Source organism: Hermetia illucens, chromosome 2, assembly GCF_905115235.1.
Source record: "Hermetia illucens chromosome 2, iHerIll2.2.curated.20191125, whole genome shotgun sequence".
In the NCBI taxonomy this organism is placed as follows: Eukaryota; Metazoa; Arthropoda; class Insecta; order Diptera; family Stratiomyidae; genus Hermetia; species Hermetia illucens.
In genome coordinates this window covers 46,421,445-46,434,201 of record NC_051850.1, presented here as the reverse complement: position 1 = coordinate 46,434,201, position 12,757 = coordinate 46,421,445, and the positions used below count along the sequence as shown (strand labels likewise).

The following is a 12,757-nucleotide window of genomic DNA, read 5'->3' as shown; positions in this document are numbered from 1 at the left end:
AGCAATTCATCTTCGATGATACGCAGTATAGTCTCTAAACCAATGCCAACATTATTGGGCAAGTCACTTGTGGTGATTTCTTCCCCTTTATTTTAGACATAACCACTCTATAGGCTGTGCCCCAGATATTTATGTCAGCTTTGTTGGAGATGTTTTAAAAGTTTCTATTTTGGTTTTTTTTCATGGCTTTTTGCTAATCATGTTTCAATTGTTTGAAAGTGGAGAGCAGCTCCTGGAAGTCCAATCTCCTCCTCGAACCTTGCACGCTTCTTCGGGCTTAAACGTTCTTTGCCCTCAACGTCTTTGTTTCCTCACCTACACCAGTAGCAGCAGTAGCTTCTCAGCATTTAGCATCACACGTATTGGCAACAAACGGAATTAGCTGTTTGGTCAACTTTTCTGCTGATCCTTGGTTCATCCTGGCGGAGTTAATCACTAAATCAAACGCATCTTTATCGAAGAGGCTATCCTTCCATTTTGGACCTGTCAGTTTGAGACTCTGCCCCATTCTTTGTTCTTTGATTTCAAACACTACCGCGTGATGATCATTGTGGGTGAATTTTTCGCTAACTCATCACCTCATCATGTCAATGATCCAGGCGATACAAGCTTTACGATATGTGTTTGCCTCACTGTTACTAGTAATTCCTAATTCCAAAGACGCAAATGTTTCCAGTAGCCTTCGACTTCTGGCGTTAGTATGCTTTTGCCCACGCGTTGAAGTCACCGTCCATAACTAGTATTCTCCTACTGTTTGCGTCGGTCGCCACATTGTCTACCATTGTCTGACAAGTTTTTATTTTCCAACTAGGTCTTACATAGCAGCTGTAAAAGTTGATGCTGTTTATTTTCGCCCGGATGAAACCCTCAAATCGTTCTTCGATTTCTAGCAACGCTTGCTCCTCTCATACCCACATAACAGCCTGTTTGCCTTTATTATTCTTAATTGGAACCACGTCCGCTCTCTCGTATACTACAGTTTGTGGCAGGAGATCCTGAGCAGCCTCGCAGTGATGGAGGTTTATCTTTATTACCTTCATGTTGATTTTGTATTATTCAAGACCCTCCTGAAAACCAACAATTTATTGCAGCTATGTGGCTAGTGTCTTTTGTCTGGTCTTTTCTACAGAACATACATGATGGTGTTTTATCGCAATCCCTCGCTATATGGCCCCCAGCTCCGGATTTTCTGCATAGCTTGAAATGATCTTTCTAATTTCTACAATGTTTGCAAAGTATCTAAATTAAAGACGTTTGACAGCTTCCAAGAGCTTCTTTGCGCTTTCCGCAGGAAGAACAAGTGTCGCAGTTTGTGTGCCGCAGCACGCTTTTCGCAAATATATCATCTCTAAAGTTACTTCTTTCCAGATTTCGAGCGGAGAGCGAATATCTGGGACTATTTCTTCCTTAGTAGTAATTTCATCGATGTCTTTACACTCGATGGTAATACGATGGGTTAGGGCTCTAACCTCTGCTTTGGTCGCCCAGGGCTTCTCCGATGGTCCTTCTGAACTCAGCTGATTTTTCTCCTGTTTCGCTATAGATCTCTGTTTTAAGCCATTCTTCATTTCCTCCAATTTGGGGTCGATTTTAATGCTGTGCAATATATCCGCATACGATATTTCTCCCCGTTTTCTTAATCAAATAGCGTCGGGCCACGGTTTTTTGAGTTCTTTGCTCTTCTGCGGCATCCATTTCTTGGTAACTTTTGTCCAAACTATTTCTCTATCGTCCACTCATTTCAGGTGTGTAACCTTTGCGTTCACCATTCGCGACTTTTGTGTCATTTCACACGTCTTGGTAGGCGAGCCTACCAACGGAATGTCAAAGGAGGGAGAATGGCCAAAATGCAATGTGTAGTTCGACGGTCGTGATGGTGAACCATCCCATATCTGGCCACACTCTGATGGTGTTGTTGACAGAAATAGTGCTGCATGTAAGGTAATTCATTAAAACCTTGGACATCTACAAGCATGGGCGGCTCATGACCCAAAAACGTTTTTGAACTTATCACAGCTCGCAGGCATCACCAAAAGCCTTAACGGCAAAAAATCAACCGGACCAGATGAAGTAGCAGATATTGTCAGCAAAAACCTTTCTAGGGCATCAATGAAGTTCCTTCTTGCAGTCTTCAACAACTGCATCAATAATGGTTACTATTATCCACTACTTGGAAAGTAGCAAAGATAATCGCCATTAAAAAAAAGGCGGCTCCCACGAAACACAAAACTTCAAGCCGGTCTCTCTCCTCTCCAGCTTGGGCAAGCTCTTCGAAAAAGTGGGATTATTCCAACATTGCGACCGGATAAACATTATTCCGAACCATTAATTTGGGTTCCGGACAAAGCACGGGACCCACTAAATTAACTTCACGATTCAGTGAGCAGCAGGCTTAACGTTAATAACAAGCCCACAGTAGTGTGTGCATTAGGCCTTGAAAAGGCATTTAATTCCGTGTGGTTCAACGGACTCATCTTCAAATTAATCAGCCTTGATTTCCCTATCCCGGTGACCAGACTTATAATAAGTTTCTTCGAAGATAGGCATTTTTACGTCAGCGTGAGAAATGATTATTCCGATCTCCTACCGACCACTTTTGGAGTACCGCCGGGATCCATTTCAGGACCTACACTCTACAACATTTTCACGGTCGACGCTCCAATCCCATAGAGCGGCGCAGAACTATTACAGTTCGCTGACGACACGCTCATCTTCTCGTCGAGCCTCCGACCTGGTAAGGCAGCTAATGCTATAGAGAAATACTTAACAGATCTCTGCAAGTACTAGCAGACCTGGGCGGACAGGTTATTACACTTTGAAGAAAATCGAGATACTTTTACTTACTCTATTCTTCGTAAAAGAGTAGAACTTTGCACGAAATCCAAACTGGCTCTATACAAAGTCCTCATAAGACCGATTCTTTACTACGGCGCCCCTACATGGATCTCTTGCTCGACCAAAGCCTTGAAGAAGTGCGAGTCCTTCGAGCCCAGAGTTTTGAGATACTGCGTCGGCTTATCGTACAGTTGAAAAACCAAGAAGTGCGGCCGCAACGCCGAAGTGTACAGGCGAGCAAAAGTTAAACCTCTTCGAGAGTTCACTCTCAACCTGTTAGAAAGATTCTTCGAAAGAACCGAGAGACACACCAATATACAATCATGAGGCAACTTTATCTGGAGGGTAACTCCACCGCATTGGCCACATTCTTAAGGCCTTGCCAAATTGTGAGCTCTGCATTAAAACCCGCCATTGTCTCCCTCTTCGACACTCCTTGTATGGTAGGGGTGCACAGAGGTTGAGTGCAAAATTGTGAGCGCTGTTTAAATATTAGATATAAGAATTAGATTTAAGTATTAAGTATTTAATGAAATGGGTAGCTGACGGTATGTATTGGGACTGACAAGTGACGTATTGTTAGTTGGGTGATGTTACCTTCCCCCATAATAGCAACATTGAGCAAAAATAAGTGAAGGAGGAGGCAAACTATGAAAAATTGCGCCGAGAAATCAAAGAAATTTAGTGTCCTAAGAAACTGCTTGTATTGTAGTTCCCGTAATATTGTCGGCTACAAGGTTCTCAGGTGGTCTTGTTCAAACCAAGCAAAAGAGCACTGTTTTCGATGTTGCGGAGGACTCTCGCGGCGTTTCTCCTCTAGGGGCAAGTTAGTGGGGTCAACCATCACCAAAGCCCATACACTCTTTATAAGTAGGTAGGGTCGTTCAAACCTAACTGCTTGGCACTTAGTGACCCTGTTAAGTTAAATCCAGCATTTGCCGAGATTGTGACAACCCGAAATAATACCGATCATCAATCTAATTGGATTTAAGGCTTGAGGCGTGTTTGAGCAACGAGAATTGAGACATTCAAACAATCCGAACATCGTTGTCGCTGGGAAACAACCTGCAAACCACGTGTGCTTTTCTGTTACTAGGGTAGGACTGATGCAAACTATGGCAACAAATTTATCTCTAAGCTGAATGTGTGGGCTATGATAACCCTTTGCAAATATACAATTGCCTATAAAAAACTTTAAAAGCCTTATTAAATTTAAACATCATTGAGGCTACTTTGATACACTAGTTATCATTTAATTAACACTGTTTATATCTCAAGTTTCTTCTAAAACGGGAAGCGTATCTAGAAATTGCACCAATAATTACCTAATCTAATAAAATAAGATGAAATGTCAATATGTTTTATTTCCTGGTAAACAAATGAACTTTTTAATCACATAAACTTAAATCGACCTCCGCATATTCTGTAAAAAAACATATTATATTAATTATATTTTTACATAAAACTCAAATATAAGAACAAGAACAAGAACAAGATATTTTCGAAAGATACGTACTTATTTCTTTGTCACAGTTTTCCCGATCCATTTCACAGCCATTGCCAAAAGTTCTGAATGTTTTGCCATTATAACCACAAACAGGATCGTAGACTGCCAGACAGACAATATCACATGGTCCATCAGGGGCCACAGTTTTGCTAGGTGAAGCATATATAGTGATAAGAAACACTGAAAATGAGATGAAAATTAAAATTGTTTTAAATAACAATTATCTAGGGGTCAAACCCAACACGAATTAAAATGAATTAAACTCCAATTATCTCACCTAACAATAAAGTAGCTACTGTAAGCTTACACATTTTGAACGATATTGATTGACTACTACTTCAGTGGCACTCGTGCATTCCATTTATATATGCAAAAGTCGTTTGCAGTTAAAAATAAATATAAATAAATTTCATTTATTTCTAAAACACGCAGTATCCATATCAGTGTCATATAGGGGATACCCCTTGATTCCAATAATTTTCATGTTATTTTATACTTCCAAGTTTCAGATGTTGGTTCGGTGACTTTGAAGGTCAAATTGTTATAATTCTGGCGGAGGGAATTCCCGAGAACATGATACTCACGTTTTTCTCAGATATCAGAAGTATAGGAAAATATAATCAAGGGTAGACAATATTAAATGCCTATCTAAATTGAAATAAAAGAAAACTAGTCTCATTCAAACTAGCAAAAATTGAAGGGATGTCAAAGCAAGATAGGCATCTTGACTTAGCTCCTAATTAGATAACTCTCATAATGGTGCCCTGTACCAAGCTGGTTAGGTATATAACACTCTACGATTTTATTTTTAGGAAAATAAAAAAGTAACCACGAGTACCAGACTCGTACTAAAGATTAAGACCAAACGCTTTATTCTTGACGTAGACAATGGGTAAACAAGTCGCAATATCGGAAGCTCGGCGCTTCAGTTTTTGTGTATACATCATATGTGCACAACTCTCCAGCTAAGAATGCATAATGTTCCTTCATATATTGTCAAACAAAATATACGGGACAAAATGTACCAAGTGGTCGTCCAGGTTGTGGGTTGTGTAGGGATGACAACTCTACACGGAAAACCAAAGTTACGAAGCCATGGAAGCAGCCTCGGAGAGGATGGATTTCAAAACGACGAACCCAGCAACGACAAAGGAATAACGGTTTGCGCTCCCTGTGCAGACTGAATGCTTCTGAGCAGCTAGCTGATACCCTATCCCATATAAGGCTGATGTAACAGCGTTGCAAGAGATGCGCTGAACAGGGAGCGGTTTCTTGAAGAAGACCCGCTACACCATATATTATAGTGGCCATATAGTAAACCATGTGCTCGGAGCTTAGTTAGCCAAAAAATTAAACTTGCTGTTATCGGCTTTGAAAATATAAGCGAAAGGCTATGCGTTTGCGAGGCAAATTTAGAAATATAAGCCTCATAAAAGTTCACGCCCCTACAGAGGAGACTGCAGACTCGGAGAAGGATACCTTCTAGGAGGCAGTTTCCTCGAAGCCTGTCCCAAGTATGATATCAAAAATCATACTTGGAGATTTCAACAGTCAAGTAGGGATAGAGGCCGTATTTAGGCGATAAGTCTGCTCCCATAGCTTACATAGGGATACCTATGATAACCGACTGCGGATTATTCAGTAAGGAGTATGGCACGAAATGGTTGTTGGAAGTACCTAGTTTGCACTAAACATCTAAACATACGTGAGTCTTTTCAGACGCGACCACTTTCAACCAAATTGACTATGTGCTGATCGAACGCCGACACCTCTCAGCGTTGATGAATGTAAGAAGATATAGGTGGGCAAATATAGACTTGGACAACACTTCCGAATTACAGCACCACCCACAATCCCCTATGATAATTAGCTGAAAGTGAATACTCAGGCCATCCACAATACAGCCCTCCATAACACCTATAAGGCGGAAATGGATACCGCAATAACCGCAGCTAACAGAAGTCCTAGAGATGAAGCATCAGCCACCTAAAGAATGTTATCATTGATACGGCCACAAAGATACTTGGTCCCAGCCGCAAGAAAATTCAGAAAGGCTCGTTCGATGATGAATGAAAGCTAAAAACGGAAGAAAAAAATGCCGCATACTAAGTAATGTTGCATTCTCAAAGAACGCGGGCACGCGCAGAGACCTACCAAGAACTCCGTCGAATGGAGAAGCGACTTGTAGTATGGGACAGCGAATCAATGCCTGGCGACTGGCAACGGGGCATTATCTGTCCCATACATAAAAAGGGTGATATCACACAGTACAGCAATTATAGAGGTATCACGTTGCTGAGTACCACTATAAGATATTGTTCGTTATTTAGGCCGGATAGCTTCATACGCCTTCAACATCATTGGCCCATACTAAAGAGGCTTCACTCCAGACAAACTAGCAACAGATCAGATTTTCTCACTGCGACAATCGATGACAAAATTATTAGAATATGGCAATCAGTTGCACCATCTATTCATCGACTTGCATAGCCAGGGTAAAACTGTACACGCCAGGAGAGAATTCGGTATCCCAACGAAACTGATAAGACTGACTAGGCTGATCCTGACCAATGTGCGAGGCCAAATAAAAGCAGCAGGATCATTCACGAGACATCAACAACGGTCTACGACAAAGGGATGCCCTATCATGCGTCCCCTTTAACCTGGCCCTGGAGAAAGTGATTCGCCATGCAGATGTGAATATGAGATGCACCATCCTCTTCAAGTCCATCCAACTGCTGGTGTACGATGACGATATCGACATCATGGGAAGAACAACCCGAGATGTACAGTCTACCTTCATCCAGATCGAGCAGGCGATCACATTAATGAGGGCAAGACGAAGTACATGGTGGCGACGTCAGCGCCAAAACCAAAAGAACGAACAACATCGAATCGCACTGGTCAAACGAAAACAAACAAACACCAAAAGTTTCCTCTTTTCTTCTATGAACCTCGAGCTCGTCCTCGCTGATGAGCTAGGTCCTATAATGTGTCAGTGCAGAGCTAATGAAGGTCAGGTCTACGATTGAAGCAGACTCTTCTTTCCGAAAGATACTTGCGTTACATTCGTTGGCCAGAACAACATCTTACCGGGCAAAAGTATCTCATGGACTTCAGCCCTTTGTGTTATTCTCTCTGCTTCCCCATTCCACGGTGCATGCATTGAAATCATCGGCAATCACTTTCTGACTTCGTTCCCTTGCGTCGTGAACAAGGTTGTCCAACATGTCCTCAAACTCAGACAATATGAGACTGGATGGGACGTAACAGCTATATACCACTAGCCGACTGACTCATGATGCATTGTATACAATGCCTACAGTAAGCCCATATTGTCGCTCCACTAGCTGAGTCTGTGATTCATACGCCCTCGTTCCTGAATGGTTCACTTACGATGGCAACTTTCATCTCAGACTCGAAGGTGATCTGCTCAAGTAAATCCTGAGTGACCCTGCAATGATTGAATTTTATTTCAATTTACTTCATTTTTTCAGTTCAGTCGACGGCTTCCGGAATTCCAGGCATTTACTAGTGTCAGCAATATGCTGGTTCTCCCGTCCCTTCTTTTTTTCGCACAATAGGTATATGGGGTCCCTATTGCCCTTGGTAATATGGCCTTTATCTCTGCACCTTCTCCATCGATCGCATTCGTGCCGTTGATGCACGCCTTCGTAAAGTGTCAAACATGAGGCACTTGAGGCATCTCTTTAATAAAATTGGCTCTCCCACACGGAAGACGACCCACCCGATTTGAACTTTTCCCGCCGGTAACACTCGGAATTCTTTGCTTTGTGTCCGGGTTCGCCACATTTGTAACGCAAAGTACTTCCTGACCCTTGTAAACAGCGGATTGAAACTGCCCTCCGCCTTATTCTGTAAATAATCCATCCGATCTTTATTTTCCCGTAATGGGGAAGTTGGCTCGCTGTCTTCTCAGGGAGACAGTGATAATGGCCAACTTTATCCTCTGGAGTTGGCAAACGTAACTTGCCCACATTGCTCATTTTATCGCTTCATTTACCTCTTCCGTGTTAGTGAGATAATCCATATCACTTATTTCAAGAGTTTACATGGGTTCTAGGCTGGAAACCACCTCATGCCTAGAATGCTCTGAACTGTCTCATAGAACGTACTCTTCTTGTTCTTCTTCTAGTGCATACGGACTCAGGGCTCCTAGCATCCTCAACAAAAAAAGAGTACTCTTCTTATCGGTCTTTAACTTAAACTCGACAAGTATATCGTTGGTTTGAATCCGCCGAATAGATTTAACATCTACCCCAACGTCTTCTAGTTTCGCGTTGTTGCAGACTTCTCGAAGAACCTCCTCGAAAGATCTCCTTCATTCGGCTTGATGAAAATGGCCTCTGAACGTAGTTTGTACTTTCTTTTCTTCTGTGGCGATGCTGAAGCCGTAGTCAACTTCGACGTTGCTACACTGCCGTAGCTATTTAACTTAGATCATTGTTGTTTAGTTTTCTCGTTTTTTCAACGCTGCATGGTCCGTTCGGTTACCACCTCGCGAAATTCTTTTTGCTGAATCCTCGTCGGTAGATCCACGCTGTTTTCTCTTCGCCCCTTTGCCGGTTGTTTGTTCCTCCTCTTACGAGCTGAGGGCGCTGCATTCTGCACAATTAGAGGCTGCACTAGCAATGTGCAGGACGACCTCGCACCTCTTAAGTAGCCTTTCTTCCTCTACCGTTGTCTTTCGGATAAGGCGTCTCCTCCCCCGTGATATGACTTGCATTTCCGTGTGTTTGGGAAGTTCGTCACCCTTTTTTCCTGACAAATGGATGTCAGGCAGCTCAAAGTTGGCATTTTTCCTCTTGCCCCCTTTTCCGAACATCGAACACGGTGGCGTCTATCTTTGGAATATTATTAGATGATTTTCTTTTAATTAAGGAAGCCGTGTATCCGCACTCCACTTTATAGCGGACTGGACCAGCTGCGAAGGAACTTTTGCGCACTGTTTGTAGTCCACAGGGCTCCTGTTTAGAACCGAATTTACAAAGGTAGACGACTTACGCTCTCGTCCAGGATACAGGTAATTCATCAGGAGCCTGGCCTCTGTTGGTGGGGCAGCGTTGATTTTTACAAATCAGATGCTCGCCCAATCTAGGGGCTTCCAATACCATATGAAACTAATTCGGTCATGCTGCTCCGAGGGTAGAAGTGAAACTATGAATAGCTGGCATATTTACGGCGTAGTGACAAATTTCTTGAAATCGAATTTGATAGATTTTTATTCCTGTTTGAAAGTGGATTTGGGAACAAAAATTATTTCATTCGTCACTCACATGTCATTCTGTTCTTGGCTTTATGTGGTTCATCCCACATGTAATCTCATTTCACATCTCGCTGATTTTCCAAGCTGCAATTTGTTACAATTTTCCGCTCAAACTGCATCCTTGACCTACTCCAAATCAGCGCAAACTGAACGCAGACGAAAACCATCCACGCGACTGAAGAGCAACCTCCTAAGTGGTACGTTCCAGCGAACCTCGAACAGTGCCACCGACTAATTTTTATTTTATTGTATAACGAAATAATAATTTCCAAAGTGATTATTGCCTTCTTCGGAGATAGGCGCAAATAGAGAGAAGACAATACCGCGGTACTTGCGTACACGTTTATTAACCGCGTACTATAAACCCGTAAGTACCCTCTCGACACCTTCATTATGCATTTACGCCGGTGCTGGATACGCAAAAACAGTCCAAGAGTTTGTAGTATTTCTATTAACAACAATTGGATTCATTCAGTACCAGGCGAGAGTGTTCTGCAACAAAGTCAGCAGCACGGGGAAAAAATAAAAGAGCTTGGCAAGATGCTGAAGACGATGACGCCGATGGTAATGATTTTCGCAATCCAAAGCGGAGTTTATCTCTAACAGCGCGAAACATTGACAATACGATTCACCTGGTTGCATAACGAGATAATAATGAAAAAATAGGTGGAAAACGTAAAAAGCGACTCGACCGACTGCCTGGCAAACATTGGCGAACGAAGAAGACTTGAGTCTGACTCCGGTTCGTCCTTAACCTTTTCTTCAGTCGATTCACTGCTAAAACCCATAGACCAGAAACAATAGTACTAGATCTATGTATCCAGGCTTGAAGAATGACTTTCGTTATCATTGAAATTACAGTACACTGTGTGGATTTTCATTCTTGATGTACACGTACTCACCTTCGTACTTTTAATTCAATGATTCAATGCAAAGAGCTCTGAAGCACAACTGGATAGCGAGGCTGGAAGGTTAAAAGTAAACTTTATTATTCAAAAAAGTGCCGAGTGCTCGGCACGGTATAGCACAATAAATGTATTATCTGTAGACACTGCAAGCATCCATCTGATCACTCAGATACAGATCGAAAGGGAACGTGGGTGTGAGAATCAGAACGAAATAATTGTTCTGGAATCGGTTTCAAGTATTGTTCTTGACGTGGAGGTTCTGAACGCACGGCAGCGATTACGCTCATTAGCGTCATATAATCCGTAATTCTATTGTAGATTAGGTTCTATGACATTAGTCATTGTCCGCGGCTTATTGAATTCAAATGACAAGGAAAATGAGGGTTCTAGAGTTGCTTAAGATTTCTGTTTTTAAGCTTGATCTGAATAATCAGGGGGACCAAAGGTACCTAGGTAGATTCTTAATACGTTGAATTCGTTACATTTAAGTAGAAAATGAATGGCCGAAACCAAAGTGATGGTTATGTTTCTGCTTCTATTTAGAAGTTGTTGAAACCCATGCACAATTACAAATATTCTAGGAAAAATATAATTCCTTGGCACCCAGAATACTCATACTCTGCTCAAACGGATTGATAAAAACAAGCCTAGTCAACCGGTACATAGAGGGAAGTATGAAAAGCTTAGAAAGTGTCTGAGTTAGAGCAGGCACGTATGGGATTCGCATCAACTAAAAACCCCCGACGATTTTCCAGGGCCATCACAACAGAATCGCCATTTAGATGTTCCTTTGTGAGATGGGTTTCCATTCGTGCTTGTTGTCCTTTAAAATTACGTCCTGCTTTACTTCTTTCACCAGTTCGTTCTATATTTTGACAATTACTGAGAAAACCGTAAGCCCCTATACTTCCATCGCGAACCTTAGGTAGTGAGACATAACATGGTTTTTGCGTTTCCACTGAAGCCATATCCAAATGTTGAGAATGAGCTTGTGCGTCCACAAATCCTTTGAAGACAAGTCGTAACTGCGTTGCTACAGATTATGCGGCTGTCTTGGAGTGTCCCTCAACATGTTTTACTCATTTTATTCGGCAGCCGGTATGACAGGAACCACGCCAGATACTACCAATACTGGCTCATCTGACGTAGTTCTAAAAGCATTTTAAACTTTCAAGACCAACTGGTAAACCGGAATTCCTACTTTAGAGTTTGCAAGAGCCTCTACTCACACAGACAACGTGTAATGCAAAATAGATTGCATCACTCCGGCGAAAAGGAATCTTTTACAGTGTTTCGGCCCGTCGACATTCGTTCACCCGAACCACCGTTTGCCTTCCGCTGTTTTGGTGGGGTGGAAACAAAGTGCAAACACATGTCACCTGGGACTATCTTCGCAGGTTTTTCATTATAACTGTGCAAGCCAATCCCAAGGGTTTAGGTGGGGGTTTTAACACAACTGTTTGAAATAGTTCCTTTTGCTTTAGCGAATCGTCACCTTTAAACAGCCCCGCAGTTGTCCATGTGTTCCTTCTTGAGCTAGGATCTACCAGGGTTTCCTATGAGCCTCTAATAAGCCTACCACCGATCTCGTTATTCCGTCAGTAGTTATGTGGCCTCCTCGGGAGTAGTAGCTATAATGAGACTAGATGCTATAGTTATCCATTGGCCGATCTGGGTGCTTTTCTTTTTATAGTCTCTTTTTTTCAGCTTGGCTTACCCTCGATATCATGAAGATTTCCTGGTGGTGACTTTGTAGTATTGTATATCAAAAATTGTAGGACAAACGGTTTCGTCCAGGGCAGAGGCAACTCTTCAGACGCTGCCTCACCTCTGCCCTGGGAGCAGCGTGACCGTGAGTGGCATCGGATGGAAAACGCTCCATTTATATGTTTAGGAAAACACGCCAAGGGATATAATTCGCACCCTTGACGTTTGTCCTACAATTTTTGAATGCTTGGGTGCCATGCCCCAAACGAGGGATCCGCGGACCAAATAAACGTGGGAGTAAGTTGCTCTCCATTTGGTCCGGTCCAACAACAAGTGGTTGTGGACTTAGGATCCCTCACTTATCCTAAACAATTAATTTAGTATTGTATATCCTCGCTGACTTTCCAAGCAAATTTTCTGACTAAAGCAAGATTACTTGCATTAGGCTCCTCATAGACCAAAGAAACCTTCCTCTGTAAGAGGTCCCAACATTCATGAGTACCGCGTCCAGCA

General features: G+C 42.4%; 1 protein-coding gene across 1 annotated transcript; it reads right to left on the bottom strand.

Annotated features, from left to right (window-relative positions):
- Window positions 1-4,064: 4,064 nt before the first annotated feature.
- On the bottom strand, window positions 4,065-4,703 carry LOC119649761 (enhancer of split M1 protein-like). Its single transcript, XM_038052055.1, has 3 exons — window positions 4,620-4,703; window positions 4,352-4,522; window positions 4,065-4,258 (listed from the first exon to the last, which is right to left on the bottom strand). Exons 1-3 carry the CDS (start codon window positions 4,651-4,653, stop codon window positions 4,224-4,226), a joined length of 240 nt encoding a protein of 79 aa, XP_037907983.1. The 5' UTR covers window positions 4,654-4,703; the 3' UTR covers window positions 4,065-4,223.
- Window positions 4,704-12,757: the final 8,054 nt, after the last annotated feature.